An 18,103-nucleotide genomic window follows, 5' to 3' on the forward strand; every position below is an offset into this window, starting at 1 on the left:
TAGGTCACAGCATCACCGCCAGTCAAACTAGCCACAGCATCGGCCACAGCATCACCGCCATCCAGGCCACAGCATCAATGCCAAGCCTTTCAGCCCACACATCATCCCCAACCCAGCCAAAAAACAGTATTGCCAGGCACAGCAGCCAGTAGAGGAGAATTCAGAAGCCAGGTGAGAGGTGTCTACCATATTAACCTCCCCGGCGTTCTATTGAGATCGCCAGGGAGGCTGCGGGAGGGTTTTTTTTTAATTAAAAAAAAACTATTTCATGCAGCCAACTGAAAGTTGGCTGCATGAAAGCCCACTAGAGGGCGCTCCGGAGGCGTTCTTCCGATCGCCTCCGGCGCCCAGAATAAACAAGGAAGGCCGCAATGAGCGGCCTTCCTTGTTTTGCTTAGATCGTCGCCATAGCGACGAGCGGAGTGACGTCATGGACGTCAGCCGACGTCCTGACATCAGCCGCCTCCGATCCAGCCCTTAGCGCTGGCCGGAACTTTTTGTTCCGGCTGCGCAGGGCTCAGGCGGCTAGGGGGGCCCTCTTTCGCCACTGCTCGCGGCGAATCGCCGCAGAGCGGCGGCGATCAGGCAGCACACGCGGCTGGCAAAGTGGCGGCTGCGTGTGCTGCACTTTATTTGAAGAAAATCGGCCCAGCAGGGCCTGAGCGGCAGCCTCCGGCGGTGATGGACGAGCTGAGCTCGTCCATACCGCTCAGGAGGTTAAGGGGGCATTCTGCCTATTTATGTGAAATGCTTTGTATTTAAGTGCCTCATGACTGCTGAATTTGTCTTGTTGGGGGCCTCATGATTTGTTGGGGCCTCATGATTGCTGAATTTATCTTGTTGGGGGCCTCATGATTGCTGAATTTGCCTTGATAGGGGACTCAAGATTGCTGAATTTGTCTTGTTGGGGGTCACATGATTGCTAACTGCGAGACTATGGGAAAAGCTGAATCATCATCATATCAGACAATAGCATTTAACCTATTTTTTTAGCTTTTTAAAACCGAAAATAAAACTGGGAGGTTCTAAAAAAAATTAATACATTTTTCAGGAGTAGGATGGATGAAATTGTTTATCTTCACAGTTTATTTTCAACTCGGATTTTTCATAATGTTCATGTATAAGTTAAAACGTTTGTACAGTATTTAGTTTAAATTGCTGTTGCCACTTTGCGATAGATAAGTGACTTTTGGGTTGCTGTTTGGGCACTTGGCCTCCAAAAGGTTCGCCACCACTGTCCTAATCTAATGTCCCACCATTGCTAAATTCATGTAAATTTGTCCCCACCGGTGACCACACCCACATTCTGGTTCATGGCCACACGCAGCACAAGGTAACCCTCATATTTTGCTGATGTGCTGATCTACCTCCAGTGTGTGCTGACCTACCTCCAGTGTGTACAGTATAAGGTGTTACTCTGTGCCTTTACTGATTGTAAACTAGCTGTATTGTATGCTGATCCCTGCTACTTTCAGTATTTACAGTATTATCTGTAAAGCCTGGTACACACATACAATTTTGATTAGCCATTTTTAGCTCTGTCCATCAAATTCATTGTCTGTTGGCCCACTTACTGCATGGGGGTGGTAAAATTGGTCAGTGATTGACCAAGCCAAATTGTATGTGCGTATACATCTTTGATCTATGCCTATACTGAATGTAAATTATCTAAATAAAGGACAGGGGGCTACATCCAATATTTCGATGGGCAGGCCCATTATCTGTAGCTTACACCGCTGCTAAGTTCATGTACATTTGGTCCCACCCATGGCCACGCCCACTCACTGCATGGCAACGCCCATTCATATACCCCCCCCCACCTAGTGCCCACAGGTGCCCCAAACTCCAAGGACACTAGGAACATCCATGTGTCCACGTCATCCGACATGTACTGTTCCTGCGCAGTAGTTATGCACAGGCGCAATACGCACCAGGTGACGTGGACACGTGGTGTGACTAATTTTATAGACTTCCTGGAAGCTCAGAGAATGGTAGGTGTACCTATCAGTGTGCCGTCGGTGAGTTGGGTGCCGGGAAAGCCGAATGACGGCTCTCCCTGCTGCCGCTAAACTCCCCAGCTGCATTAAATACTATTCCCTCTCCGAGTGGTCGCAACTCAGAGGGAGGTGTAATTCAGGGTTCAGGAATTGCTGGAGCCCCAAAATACTCTCTAACGTGCCCCACATAGCATACCATTGCTGCTAAGGGGCACTTGGTTTGTTGCCCGGTGCTTAGCACCGTAAGCTGAAACCACCTGCTTAGAATTGTATAGTGTTGGGCAAACACCTGGATGTTCGGGTTCGCGAACGTTCGCCGAACATGGCCGCGAATCGCGATGTTCGGGTGTTCGCGCCGAACTCCGAACATAATGGAAGTCAATGGGGACCCGAACTTTCGTGCTTTGTAAAGCTTCCTTACATGCTACATACCCCAAATTAGCAGGGTATGTGCACCTTGGGAGTGGGTACAAGAGGAAAAAAAATATTTGAAAAAGAGCTTATAGTTTTTGAGAAAATTGATTGTACAGTGGTGGGTGAGCGGTGTACTACTATTCCCAGCAGCGACACAGAGCACAATGCTATACAGTGGTGGGTGAGTGGTGTACTACTGTTCCCAGCAGCGACACAGAGCACAATGCTATACAGTGGTGGGTGAGCGGTGTATTACTGTTCCCAGCAGCGACACAGAGCACAATGCTATACAGTGGTGGGTGAGCGGTGTACTACTATTCCCAGCAGCGACACAGAGCACAATGCTATACAGTGGCGGGTGAGCGGTGTACTACTGTTCCCAGCAGAGACACAGAGTGGCGGTAAACACAATGCTATACAGTGGTGGGTGAGCGGTGTACTCAGAGTGGCAGTAAACACCAGTGGTGCTCAGCAGAGCTCGAATATTCGAGTAGCTCGAATATTCGAGCTTTTTTTCAGCTATTCGAGCTCGGTATTCGAGCTCCGAATAGCTGCAGGTATTCGAATGGGCTATTCGAGTAAACTCGAATAGCTCATTCACTATTCGCGCTATTCGAGCAAACAGCGCTATTCGAGCTCGAATACCGAGCTCGAATAGCGTCATAGCCCAGATTGATGTCCTTAGAGCCAATCAGAGGGCTCCCAGGCCCTCTGACGGCAGCCAATCACTGAGGGGGACCCTGGCCAGCCCCTACCCTATAAATAGCGGCCGCCATGTTCGGTTTTTCCGTCCTTGCCTGACTTTGTACAGAGAGAGATCTGCTCCTTTGTGCTTTGGCTTAGCAAGAGCTTTATTGTGGTCAATCACCTAGCGTTTTTGCTCACATACACCTCCTATATACACCTATATTGTTGTTAGTTAGATAGACATTGTATTTTAGTTAGTAGCTTTTGTGTTACATAGAGAGAGACAGCTGCTGCAGGCTTACAGCTTTAGGCCTCAGGGCCTGCCTGTGTGGGCAGCTGTTCTCTCCTGTCCTCTGTTTATTTCTCATCTATACCAGTATTTCTGCTGTCCTTTACTACTGATTGATTGTATTTTGTATTGTAGTTATATACTGTAACTGTACTAGGACACTCACTGTCACTGTTCATAGGCTAGCTCCTGCGTGTGCGTGCACTCACTGTCTGTGTACACACACTCTATTTCCTTCTGATTACTACTTATTATTGTAACTGCTAGTTGTACTTCCTGACTGTTACTACTTACTTACTGTACTAGGGACACTCACTCAGTCACTGTTCATAGGCTAGCTCCTGCGCGTGTTTGCGCGTGAGTGCACTCACTGTCTGTAGTGTACACACACTCTATTTCCTTCTGATTACTACTGATTATTGTAACTGCTAGTTGTACTTCCTGACTGTTACTACTTACTTACTGTACTAGGGACACTCACTCAGTCACTGTTCATAGGCTAGCTCCTGCGCATGTTTGCGCGTGCGTGCACTCACTGTCTGTAGTGTACACATACTCTATTTCCTTGTGATTACTACTTATTATTGTAACTTCTAGTTGTACTTCCTGACTGTTACTACTTACTTACTGTACTATGGACACTCACTCAGTCTCTGTTCATAGGCTAGCTCCTGCGCGTGTTTGCGCGTGCGTGCACTCACTGTCTGTAGTGTACACACACTCTATTTCCTTGTGATTACTACTGCTTATTGTAACTGCTAGTTGTACTTCCTGACTGTTACTACTTACTTACTGTACTAGGGACACTCACTCAGTCACTGTTCATAGGCTAGCTCCTGCGCGTGTTTGCGCGTGCGTGCACTCACTGTCTGTAGTGTACACACACTCTATTTCCTTGTGATTACTACTTATTATTGTAACTTCTAGTTGTACTTCCTGACTGTTACTACTTATTTACTGTACTAGGGACACTCACTCAGTCACTGTTCACAGGCTAGCTCCTGCGCGTGTTTGCGCGTGCGTGCACTCACTGTCTGTAGTGTACACACACTCTATTTCCTTGTGATTACTACTGATTATTGTAACTGCTAGTTGTACTTCCTGACTGTTACTACTTACTTACTGTACTAGGGACACTCACTCAGTCACTGTTCATAGGCTAGCTCCTGCGCGTGTTTGCGCGTGCGTGCACTCACTGTCTGTAGTGTACACACACTCTATTTCCTTGTGATTACTACTGATTATTGTAACTGCTAGTTTTACTTCCTGACTGTTACTACTTACTTACTGCACTAGGGACACTCACTCAGTCACTGTTCATAGGCTAGCTCCTGCGCGTGTTTGCGCGTGCGTGCACTCACTGTCTGTAGTGTACACACACTCTATTTCCTTGTGATTACTACTTATTATTGTAACTTCTAGTTGTACTTCCTGACTGTTACTACTTACTTACTGTACTAGGGACACTCACTCAGTCTCTGTTCATAGGCTAGCTCCTGCGCGTGTTTGCGCGTGCGTGCACTCACTGTCTGTAGTGTACACACACTCTATTTCCTTGTGATTACTACTGATTATTGTAACTGCTAGTTGTACTTCCTGACTGTTACTACTTACTTACTGTACTAGGGACACTCACTCAGTCACTGTTCATAGGCTAGCTCCTGCGCGTGTTTGCGCGTGCGTGCACTCACTGTCTGTAGTGTACACACACTCTATTTCCTTGTGATTACTACTGATTATTGTAACTGCTAGTTGTACTTCCTGACTGTTACTACTTACTTACTGTACTAGGGACACTCACTCAGTCACTGTTCATAGGCTAGCTCCTGCGCGTGTTTGCGCGTGCGTGCACTCACTGTCTGTAGTGTACACACACTCTATTTCCTTGTGATTACTACTTATTATTGTAACTTCTATTTGTACTTCCTGACTGTTACTACTTACTTACTGTACTAGGGACACTCACTCAGTCAATGTTCATAGGCTAGCTCCTGCGCGTGTTTGCGCGTGCGTGCACTCACTGTCTGTAGTGTACACACACTCTATTTCCTTGTGATTACTACTTATTATTGTAACTTCTAGTTGTACTTCCTGACTGTTACTACTTACTTACTGTACTAGGGACACTCACTCAGTCACTGTTCATAGGCTAGCTCCTGCGCGTGTTTGCGCGTGCGTGCACTCACTGTCTGTAGTGTACACACACTCTATTTCCTTGTGATTACTACTTATTATTGTAACTTCTAGTTGTACTTCCTGACTGTTACTACTTACTTACTGTACTAGGGACACTCACTCAGTCTCTGTTCATAGGCTAGCTTCTGCGCGTGTTTGCGCGTGCGTGCACTCACTGTCTGTAGTGTACACACACTCTATTTCCTTGTGATTACTACTGATTATTGTAACTGCTAGTTGTACTTCCTGACTGTTACTACTTACTTACTGTACTAGGGACACTCACTCAGTCACTGTTCATAGGCTAGCTCCTGCGCGTGTTTGCGCGTGCGTACACTCACTGTCTGTAGTGTACACACACTCTATTTCCTTGTGATTACTACTTATTATTGTAACTTCTAGTTGTACTTCCTGACTGTTACTACTTACTTACTGTACTAGGGACACTCACTCAGTCTCTGTTCATAGGCTAGCTCCTGCGCGTGTTTGCGCGTGCGTGCACTCACTGTCTGTAGTGTACACACACTCTATTTCCTTGTGATTACTACTGATTATTGTAACTGCTAGTTGTACTTCCTGACTGTTACTACTTACTTACTGTACTAGACACTCACTCAGTCACCTCGCCCACCAACCCACTCCATCAAAGTACCCCACTTTTCACCCGCCCTTTTAAAAAACGTTTGTGTTTACGCCCAAAACATCGAAGATGTCTGGAAGTGGCAGCCAGCGCGGTTTGGGCAAGGGGAAGGGCAGCAAGGGAATCAGGAGGAGAGGGAGCAGCATTGTGGCAAGCCGCGGGCGCGGCCGCGCCACCATGCACAGTTCCGCAGCAGCAGCGTCAGTGGCTAACATTCCTCCTATAGCCACTGGCCGTGGACGCCTTGGGCGCCGCCCAGCAGGAGCATCTGCAACTCACGCTGCAGAGACACAGCAGCAGCAGCGTGTAGCACCTGCTCCGATTTTCCTCCTGCCGGGTCGGAAACGTCCCATTGAGGAAAAGGATGCAGACACTGTGGTGCAACTGATGACGAAGGATGAGCAGCCCGCCATCAGCTCTGCATCCGAGGCCTCCACCACCACCACCCCTGTTCGCAGCAGCCGCCCAGCAGGGCCTGGGGAGGAGGCCAGTTCACCGTCAGTCGCCGACCTGTCACTCAGCAGTCTTTTTACCCCAGGCACCATCAGGGTATTGTCTGCTGTTGTTGGCGATTTTGAGGAGGAGATGCTGATGGGCACTTTGGGGGAGGAGGGATTGGACAGCAAGACTGTGGCGACAGTCAAGCAGCCCATCCATGCATCAGGAGAGGAGTTTGGGGGGTCATCATCCCAGCAGGACATGTTTCAGGAGGGGGAGGATGATGATGACACGGTGACAGACAGAGACTGGGTGCCACCAGCTCCAGGGGATGTCGTCATCAGCAGCTCTGAGGAGGAGGAGGGGGGTGCGCTTGTGGGCCTTGCAAGGAGGCGCATCATTGCAAGCATTGGCAGCAGTAGGCAGGTCCCACAGCCTGCTGGTGTCTCAGGCTCAGCAGCAGCAGCAGCAGCATCTGCCAGTACCACCACCAGCCGCACCCAAGCCCCCCCCCCCCAACCACCACAGGGAGACAGGCAGCAGTGGTTCCATGCCGTAGGGGGTTGTTTTTGTCACCAATCTGGCAATTTTTCACCATGCCCACAGTGTACAGCAAGTACGCCACTTGCAACCACTGTCAGCGGAAGTTGAGCAGAGGTGCAGACCCCTTAAAGTTCAGCACCAGCTCGCTCATCAACCACCTTGCTGCGAAACATTTCCACCAGCATGAGGAGTTCCAGAGGCTGAAGGCATCTGGTGCTGGCAGTGGCACCACACCCATCACTGCACAGCCTTCAGCAGCAGCAGCAGCAGCAACAGCAGCCACCGCCCACCTGCTCCTCCAGCAGCACCAGCAGGAGTGCGGAAACGCACTGCTCCTCCCCCCTCTGCAACTCCTGCTGCCGACACTGAGGCCTGTTCTGGCAGCCAGTCCTCAGTGGCCTCCTCTGCTGTGTCCGCTGATTCCCGTGCCAGCAAAAGGCCACGCCAGAGCCTTTTGAGCGAGTCCTTCCAGGGGGTGGTTAGGGCTCTGCCTCCCAGCAGCCGTCGCGTGCGGCAGCTGAACGGCTTGCTGGCACGGGCCATGTGCTCCCAACTCCTGCCGTACACGCTCGTGCAGGAGGGGAGCGACATGCGGGCGCTGCTTGCTTGTGCAGCCCCAGACTGGCAGCTCCCCAGCAGACACTTCTTCGCCCGCAAGGCCATTCCTGCACTGCACCGCTTTGTGATGGCCAATGTGGAGCGAGGGCTGGAGCACGCGGTTGGTGAAAGGGTCCACGTCACCATGGACTCCTGGAGCAGCCGCTTCGGGACAGGCCGCTACCTGTCCTTCACTGTCCACTGGGTCAGCTTGGTGGAAGGGGGTGAGGATGGGAGAGCAGCAGCGGGCACAGCAGCAGCAGCAACACAGTGGGTGGTGCCACCCCGCAGGGTCAGGGGAACTGCAGCAGGTTCCTCCGATCCTCTGCCATCCTCCGGCACACCTGGCCAAACCCCCCGCCTCAGCAGCAGCGTGAAGGCCCGCCACTGCCAAGCGCTGCTGCACTTGGTCAGCCTTGGGAAGACCAAGCTGACGGCAACCCATGTGTTGGCCAAACTCCAGGAGCAGGAGAGGATTTGGCTGACCCCCAGAGGCCTCAGAGTCGGAGAGGTGGTGGCCGACAATGGGGCCAATCTGGTTGCCGCAATAGACAGGGGAAACCTGACCCACATCCCCTGTCTTGCCCACGTGCTGAACCTGGTGGTGCAGAAGTTCTTGCGCACCTACCAGGGGATGGGCGAACTGCTGGAAACGGCAAGGAACGTTGTGCGTCACTTCCGGCGCTCGGCTGCAGACTGTGCGAGCCTGGAAGACGTGCAAAAGGAGCTGGAGCTGCCACGCCATCGGCTGATCCTTGACGTTCCGACTCGCTGGAACTCCACCCTGGCGATGTTGGAGCGTCTGGTTGAACAGAAGCACGCTGTCAACCAGTACCTTGCCCTGGCCACTGTTTCCGCCGCTCAGAGAAGGGACAAGACCAGCAATATCCCGTCCATCGTCCCCGATGATGACTGGAGGCACATGCAGCAGGTGTGCTTAGTGCTGGCTCCCTTTCTGCAGGCCACTAACATGGTGAGCAGGGACCATGCTATGGTCTGCGAGTGGGTGCCCCTGGTTTGTCTGCTGAACAGGGCCCTCGATGCTTTGCTGGAACAGGGAGCGGCAGCCTTGGACCAGCAGGAGCGGCAAGCAGCTGCACAGTCCACCTCTGAGGGGGAGGAGGAGGAGGAATTGGTGGAGGTCCCTGACCTTGCTGCTGATGAGGGGGATCAGCACAGTGCAGCTGAGTTGGTGCGGGGGTGGAGAGAGGATGAGGCGGCAGAGGAGGAGGATGAGGACAGCAGCACTGCCATCGATGTGCCAGCACACGTGGCCCGCCTCTTCCCAACGGCAGCGCACATGCTGGTGTGCCTGAGCAGGGACCCCAGAGTGATCCAGATGAAGCAGAGGGAGGAGATCTGGATCAGCATGATGTTGGACCCACGCCTCAAGGGGAAGTTGAGCCAGTTCCTGCCGCCTGCAGGAGGAGACCCAGCGCAAAAAATAAGGAGCTTGCAGCAGGCCCTTGTTGAGCGCTTGGAGGAAGCCTTCCCCCAGCCTTCCACCCCCACTGTCCAGCCAGCACAGAGGCAGCAGCAGGTGCCTGCATCCAGCAGCAAGCGCCCCACAGACCTGCTGTCTCTCAGCAACGAGCTCTACAGGACTGTAGAGGCTCTGGCAGCAGTGACTAGAGAGGAGGTGCATGCAGCAGCATCCTCCTCCGGTCACAGCCAGCGCCTGACCCGAATGGTGGCTGACTACATGGGGTCCTACAGCGGGCTTGACAGCGATGCCCCTGTTGATCCCATGGAGTATTGGGTCAAGCGCCTGGAGATCTGGAGCGAGCTGGCGCAGTACGCCCTGGAAGTGCCGTCCTGTCCCCCTTCCAGCGTGCTGTCCGAGCGTTGCTTCAGTGCAGCTGGTGGCGTGGTCACCGAGAAACGCTCACGTCTGTCTCACAAGTCTGTGGACAGACTGACGTTTCTCAAGATGAACCAGGCGTGGGTGGAAGGCGAGTTCCTGGCCCCTGTTGTCGGCGAGAGGGGGACATGAACTGAAGAACCATCGTTAATGTGCCTTACCACCCTTTACCACCTCCTGGCTCCTGCTCACTAAGCCAGCCTGGTTCACTTTGACTATTACGTCGCCTGCAGCCACACATTTTACACCTACAGTGGGCTGCTGTGTACTGCCCTTCTGCTGTCTGTCTGTGTTTCCCACTGTCAGGGTACACAGATTTACCTTCTGCTGCCACTCTGCCACCAGCTATTACGTCAAACAATAGCTATATATCTGTGTAATTTGTTTTACAAACAAAACCAAAAAAACATAAAAAAAAAAGGTTTAATTTTTCTGAGGTGCCCGGGTTGAAAACTGTGTTGTCCCAGTTGTGTATTGGACACAATGTGGGCTGCACGACCGCTGTCTGGGACCTCCTGTTGTGTTTATTTACGCCCTGGTATCACCGCTAGGTACCAGGGCTATTATGTCACGCTGCCTGCCTGCTGCCACACTCACAATACTCCTCCATTCCTCCTCCTGCTGCTGCTGCTGTCTGTCTGTGTTTCCCACTGCCAGGGTACACAGAATTACCTTCTGCTGCCACTCTGCCACCAGCTATTACGTCAAACAATAGCTGCTCACATAATTACTCCTCCATTCCTCCTGCTGCTGCTGCTGTCTGTCTGTGTTTCCCAACGCCAGGGTACACAGATTTACCTTCTGCTGCCACTATGCCACCAGCTATTACGTCAAACAATAGCTATATATCTGTGTAATTTGTTTTACAAACAAAACCAAAAAAACATTAAAAAAAAGGTTTAATTTTTCTGAGGTGCCCGGGTTGAAAACTGTGTTGTCCCAGTTGTGTATTGGACACAATGTGGGCTGCACGACCGCTGTCTGGGACCTCCTGTTGTGTTTATTTACGCCCTGGTATCACCGCTAGGTACCAGGGCTATTATGTCACGCTGCCTGCCTGCTGCCACACTCACAATACTCCTCCATTCCTCCTGCTGCTGCTGCTGTCTGTCTGTGTTTCCCACTGCCAGGGTACACAGAATAACCTTCTGCTGCCACTCTGCCACCAGCTATTACGTCAAACAATAGCTGCTCACATAATTACTCCTCCATTCCTCCTGCTGCTGCTGCTGTCTGTCTGTGTTTCCCAACGCCAGGGTACACAGATTTACCTTCTGCTGCCACTATGCCACCAGCTATTACGTCAAACAATAGCTATATATCTGTGTAATTTGTTTTACAAACAAAACCAAAAAAACAGAAAAAAAAGGTTTAATTTTTCTGAGGTGCCCGGGTTGAAAACTGTGTTGTCCCAGTTGTGTATTGGACACAATGTGGGCTGCACGACCGCTGTCTGGGACCTCCTGTTGTGTTTATTTACACCCTGGTATCACCGCTAGGTACCATGGCTATTATGTCATGCTGCCTGCCTGCTGCCACACTCACAATACTCCTCCATTCCTCCTGCTGCTGCTGCTGTCTGTCTGTGTTTCCCACTGCCAGGGTACACAGAATTACCTTCTGCTGCCACTCTGCCACCAGCTATTACGTCAAACAATAGCTGCTCACATAATTACTCCTCCATTCCTCCTGCTGCTGCTGCTGTCTGTCTGTGTTTCCCAATGCCAGGGTACACAGATTTACCTTCTGCTGCCACTATGCCACCAGCTATTACGTCAAACAATAGCTATATATCTGTGTAATTTGTTTTACAAACAAAACCAAAAAAACATAAAAAAAAAAAGGTTTAATTTTTCTGAGGTGCCCGGGTTGAAAACTGTGTCGTCCCAGTTGTGTATTGGACACAATGTGGGCTGCACAACCACTGTCTGGGACCTCCTGTTGTGTTTATTTACGCCCTGGTATCACCGCTAGGTACCAGGGCTATTATGTCACGCTGCCTGCCTGCTGCCACACTCACAATACTCCTCCATTCCTCCTGCTGCTGCTGCTGTCTGTCTGTGTTTCCCACTGCCAGGGTACACAGAATTACCTTCTGCTGCCACTCTGCCACCAGCTATTACGTCAAACAATAGCTGCTCACATAATTACTCCTCCATTCCTCCTGCTGCTGCTGCTGTCTGTCTGTGTTTCCCAACGCCAGGGTACACAGATTTACCTTCTGCTGCCACTATGCCACCTCCTGTTGTGTTTATTTATGCCCTGGTATCACCGCTAGGTACCAGGGCTATTATGTCACGCTGCCTGCCTCATTGACTGCCTGCTGCCACACACTCATCCTCCTCCTCCTGCTGCTGAATTTACCTCCTGCTGTCTGTGTGTTTCCACTGCCAGGGAGCACATACAATGGCGCTTCCAACATGCGTGCGCCACCAGCTATTTGTTACACTCAAAAATAGCTGCATTTCTTTAAAAAAACAAAAAAATTATATATACTTTTTATTAATACTGTGTGATATTATTTTTAGAGGTGTCCGGGTTGAAAACTGTGTTGTCCCAGTTGTGTATTGGACATGATGTGGGCTTCACGACCGCTGTCTGGAACCTCATGCTGTGTATTTACGGCCTGGTACCACCGCTAGGTACCACACAGCCTATTATGTCTCGCTGCCTGCCTCATTGACTGCCTGCTGCCACACAATCATCCGCCTCCTCCTGCTGCTGCTGCTGAATTTACCTCCTGCTGTCTGTGTGTTTCCACTGCCAGGTAGCACATACAATGGCGCTTCCAACATGCGTGCGCCACCAGCTATTTATTACGCTCAAAAATAGCTGCATTTCTTTTAAAAAAAAATATAAAAGAGAAATAAGTGTAGAAGAAGAAGACGATATAGAAAAAGAAGGAGAAGAAGAAGAAGAAGAAGAAGAAGAAGAAGAAGAAGAAGAAGAAGAAGAAGAAGAAGAAGAAGAAGAAGAAGAAGAAGAAGAAGAAGAAGGAGAAGGAGAAGAAGATGAACAAGAAGAAGATGAAGAAGAAGGAGAAGAAGATGAACAAGAAGAAGATGAAGAAGAAGAAGATGAAGAAGATGAAGAAGAAGAAGATGAAGAAGATGAAGAAGAAGATGAAGAAGATGAAGAAGAAGAAGATGAAGAAGATGTAGAAGAAGAAGATGAAGAAGATGAAGAAGAAGATGAAGAAGATGAAGAAGATGAAGAAGATGAAGAAGAAGAAGATGAAGAAGATGATGAAGAAGAAGATGAAGAAGATGAAGAAGAAGAAAAAGAAGATGAAGATGAAGAAGAAGAAGAAGATGAAGAAGATGAAGAAGAAGATGAAGAAGAAGATGATGATGAAGAAGATGAAGAAGATGAAGAGGAAGAAGATGAAGAAGAAGAAGAAGAAGAAGAAGAAGACAATATAGAAGAAGAAGAAGAAGATATAGAAGAAGATATAGAAGAAGAAGATATAGAAGAAGAAGATATAGAAGAAGAAGAAGAAGATATAGAAGATAAAAAAGAAGAAGAAGAAGAAGAAGAAGAAGAAGAAGTATATACAGTACTGAACAAAATTCTGGACACAACTTCTCTTTCCACCTTTTTTTTTTTTAAAGGAACATCCCCACATAATCACTTGCTGTTGTTACTTGGAAAAAAAGATGTTTCTTGCATCATTCACCCTCAAAACAAGTGTTGGAAGCTATTTAAGGTCAATTCGAATAGTCAGCTCGAATAATGAGCTCGAATACCGACTCGAATAGTGAGCTCGAAGTCCGAGGTCGAATCGAATAGTAAAAAATATTCGACTCGAATATTCGACTGAATTCGAATAATTTACTATTCAAATTCGACCAAACTCGAATAATAAAAAGGGGTATCCGAGCATCACTAGTAAACACAATGCTATATAGTGTGGGTGAGCGGTGTACTACTGTTCCCAGCAGCGACACAATGACTGGGGGGATCCTGGCTAGCCTGGCTGGAGAGAGAACTACCCTGCCTGCCTACCCAAAGCTAAACCCACAGACAAATGGCGGAGAAATGACGTGGATCGGGTATTTATTTACCCGAACCACGTGACCCGTTCGGCCAATCAGAGCGCGTTCGGGTCCGAACCATGTGACCCGTTTGGCCAATCACAGCGCTAGCCGAACGTTTGGCCATGCGCTCTTAGTTCGGCCATATGGCCGAACGGTTTGGCCGGACACCATCAGGTGTTCGGTCGAACTCGAACATCACCCGAACTGGGTGATGTTCTGCAGAACCCGAACAGTGGCGAACACTGTTCGCCCAACAATTGTAGGGCCTTCTTAGGAATTCTAATGATAAAATCTCCTGGAGATGGGCATAATAAACTGACCAATGTATTTGTTCCCGGAACTAAAATGTGCATTCTAGGGGTTGGGACTTAGGAGGTTGCCGTCTTTAAGTCCTGTCCTTTCTTTTGTCCTTTTTTCCCCTTTACTTACATATGTTTACCAGCTATCTTCCCTCAATGGAGACATCCTGGTATGAGGATTACCCTGGGCCACCATCTGTTCATATTTCTGTGTGGGCGTTTAAACTTGCATTCCGTTTGTTAGAGCGGAACAAACAGATCTATGCTTTGCATAGTATCTGTTCTCATCTGTTTGAATTTGTTGCATTTCATTTTGGTACAAGAAACTTTCTTTACAGCATAAAATCTGCTACCAGCTCCCTTCCAAAAAACAAAACAACAACAACAACAAAAAAACAATTGTAGCAGAACAACATTCAGTTTAACATAGCACTTTGTTCTTCAGTGGAAAGCTTCTGGCCACATCCGAAGAGGTGATAACATTTTTTGTGTATTTTCCTTTGTCAGATACAATTAGTAAACATTAGCAAAACGCTAAATCTGAGCTCTCTCTGCTTCTAGTATGTCTGCAGCTGAGAAGTTATCAATAAATAGATTTGAATATATGCTGTAAATAGAGCAGCTATACAATAAATTGCAATGACCGCTTTCAGAGCAGATAAACAGTACTTTGGGAATTTGTAAACAAACAATATTACTTGTGCACAAAAGCAAATATGATAACTGTGTGGTTAATAAAAATTAGGAAAACACATTTTTATTGAATGCTATGTCAGAGTTTTATCCCACTTTTTCCATTTTATGGTGGTTACTGTGTCACTGAGCGATGAGGAGGAGGAAGACAAGGTATAGGAGTGTCAGATGATGAGGAGCACAACAAGAAGTCAGGGGGTGATGAGGTAAAAGCCGACATATGACATTTTCTATGGTTTGACTTCAGTTCCCAGTTGACATTACAGCTCTACCTTTGTGGTGAATTTCCATCCTATGGCCGTTCTGTTGATATGAAGCTGTTGATCCTCAGAAGCCCAGGGGATAAATACACCTACAGTCTTCACAGTGGCAGAACGTTCATTTTCATGTATCACATTTGATATTCTGTAGTGATAAACAAACTCTCCTTGTTCATTAAATAAAGGCATACGTTTATTTGACTCAAACAAATGTCGTATCAGTTTTAGCTGATGATACATCTGGACAAAAAAAATGAGAACATTACATTCATACGTGAGGAGAGACAATCCTACTAATATTATAAATGGGAAAGTTCGGATGTTTGGATGTTTGGATGTTTGTTACTCGATCACGCAAAAATGGCTGAACGGATTTGAATGAAATTTGGCACACACATAGTACATTACCTGGAATAAAGTATCCCAATACACTGGTAAAAAGAGTGGCACTCTTGGCTGGAGGAATGGGTGCCCAAGCCTCAATGGATCCTCGCATCCAGGAATCCTATCCAGAAGTCAAGACGATGATGGAGGCTGGCACATCCAGATAAAAGCTCTTTATTATGAAAACATTAAAAGCAGTGGTAATACAGCGACAGCCCGCTGTTTCAGGTGTCAGCCCTTTCTCAAGCTGTTTCAACCACAAGTCCTGAGTCAAACATGCATGTATATATACTGCCCGCCCTCAGCAACATCCAATGGATTCAAATCCCCAACAGCCAATCAGTTACCTGTATTGTTCTGCGGACCTGAGTGGAAACATGTCTCTAACATGCAAATGCAGCCGCTATGGCATTCACCGGAGGCTCTGTGTCGGCATCACGCCCAACAGACACACCATCCGGCTTCCTATTCGCCGATGTAGGTACACGTGACACACTATCACGTGGCGTCACCACGCCGGCGCCACGTAGGGTGCGCTCATGCGTCATGCGTATTGAATACTACGCTGAAAACAATACACGTAACTGGATGCCGCCCACTGGGCGGGACTATCCACACGTAACTTGTAAACACAAGACTGCCCTATCAGCGGCAGTCTTAGCAGGCGAACCCAAACGTAGCGTCCCCATGGCAACTCCACATATAAATATAAACAACCTCACCATGCTCCTCAGCTGGCGAATCAGATGTCAGTAAGTTTGTAACCCCACAGTCCCCAGATACAGGAAACCAAAAGCTCTAAAAAAAAAGAGCAAAATAAACATCAGAACATACGGCATCAAATTGACTAAACATTAAATACAGAAACCCAACTCATACTCACGATTGAGACCTCCATTCCCCAAAACCCACAACCTTCTTATCCACCCCGCCTCCCTCCGCAACAGTTCATTGGTCCTACTGTGTTTCCCCCTCCATGAGCCTGGTACCCCATCAATAATTTGTATTTTCAGTTGTGATACACTGTGACCCATCTGTGTAAAGTGAGACGAAACTGCTTGCTTCATATCACCATTACGGATGGCACTTTTATGGGAACAGATCCTGTCCCTGATCTTTTGTGTAGTCATGCCCACGTAGCCTAAGCCACATGGGCATTTCAAATAGTAAACTACAAAGCTGGATTCACAAGTATATAAATCCCTAATCCTATATTTAGTGCCTTTTGTAGGATGAAAAAATTCAGGGCCCTTATTAATATGTCCACATAAGTGACAACCCATACAGGGATAAGTACCCACTCTCCTGCTGGACTGCTGTTCCACAGGGGAGTTATAAAAAACCTTATCCCTGATAGTAGGTGGTCGTTTGAAAGATTGAAGAGGGGGATACCTAAATTCTGGAATATTGGGGAAGGCGCCACTTAAAAGATGCCAATGGTGTCTAATGATTTTACCAACCTGGGCACTACAGGTATTATATGTTGACACAAATGGGAGGTGAAATTGATTATTACATTTTTTCTTTTTTAGTCTGGTACTGGGTGTTAAAACTTGCTGAGGATATCCCCTCTGCTGGAATTTATAGGACATATCCCTATGTCGTTCCTTACGGCTCTCTGGGCAAGTTACTATTTTGTCTAATCTGGTATATTGACCTTTGGGGATTGCATCTTTGACATGGGGAGGGTGAACGCTATTATAATGCAATAAAGAGTTGCAATCTGTGTTTTTCACATAAACATCAGAAATCAGCACATTGTCTTTTTTAGTGATCATAGTATCCAAAAAGGTTACCTGATCATTGCTCACATGGCTGGTAAGTCTAATTTCCCTGCAGCATTGGGACAAATCAATGAGGAACTGATCCAGGGCCGAACGTGGCCCCGCCCATACGCAGAAAATATCATCGATAAATCTATACCAACATTTTGCATATCGCTGATAAAGACAATTCGAGTAGACAAAAGCCTCCTCGAAGAGTCCCATGTACAAATTAGCATACGACGGGGCCACATTCGACCCCATCGCCGTGCCCCGCAGCTGCAGGAAAAAGTCGCCCTGAAATGTAAAGTAATTAAGACGTAAGACAACATTCAGTAATTCAAGCACAAACAATCGCTGATCATGAGAGAGATCAGACCTTGTCATGAGGAACCAATCGATAGCCTCCACACCCCCATCATGTGGGATGGAGGTGTAGAGGCTCTCAACATCGAAAGTGACCAGGAGGAGATCATCTCCTCCCACGTCAAGGCCCCCAATCTTTTGTAGAAACATGCCCGTGTCCTTGATATAAGAATCAAGTGTCATAACTAGGGGCTGCAATAACTTATCAATAAATTGTGCAATTGGAACAAATACTGAACCCGTGCCGGCCACAATGGGTCTCCATGGTGGACGGCACGGCTTCTTATGTATCTTAGGTAGAGTGTAAAATTTAGGCGTCATAGGATTTTCCTGTACAAGAAATTTCATAAGATTATCATCAATCACCCCTCGAGTTTTAGCTTTCTCAATCCCATAAAAAATCTGGGACTGAGAAACAAGAGCACCTTTATGCCATCTGGGAATACTATTATTGAGAATTTTTGTAAATTGGTGATGGAAGATATTGGGGCATTGGAGAAGGAGCAACAGACTAAAAGAGTACAGTTTAATCTTACTAAGGATGAATATCTTGCACTTGAGAATCTTAAAAAAAGAATTGAACTCACGATACAACCCGCCGATAAGGGCGGGGCCGTTGTGGTGTTGGACACTAAGTACTATGAGGATGAGATCAGAAGC

General features: G+C 47.9%; 1 protein-coding gene across 1 annotated transcript in view; it reads right to left on the reverse strand.

Moving 5' to 3' along the window:
• LOC137514110 (vomeronasal type-2 receptor 26-like) overlaps positions 1-17,626 on the reverse strand; it is a 62,530-nt gene extending 44,904 nt beyond the window's left edge. Inside the window, exons 1-2 of the mRNA XM_068234221.1 lie at positions 17,111-17,626; positions 14,943-15,170 (exon numbers count right to left, since the gene is read on the reverse strand). Coding sequence (XP_068090322.1) covers positions 14,943-15,170; positions 17,111-17,626 — 744 coding nt within the window. The remainder of the gene's footprint in view (positions 1-14,942; positions 15,171-17,110) is intronic.
• Between the last annotated feature and the right edge of the window lie 477 nt (positions 17,627-18,103).

The sequence above is a fragment of the Hyperolius riggenbachi genome, chromosome 1 (genome assembly GCF_040937935.1).
Source record: "Hyperolius riggenbachi isolate aHypRig1 chromosome 1, aHypRig1.pri, whole genome shotgun sequence".
Classification (NCBI taxonomy): domain Eukaryota; kingdom Metazoa; phylum Chordata; class Amphibia; order Anura; family Hyperoliidae; genus Hyperolius; species Hyperolius riggenbachi.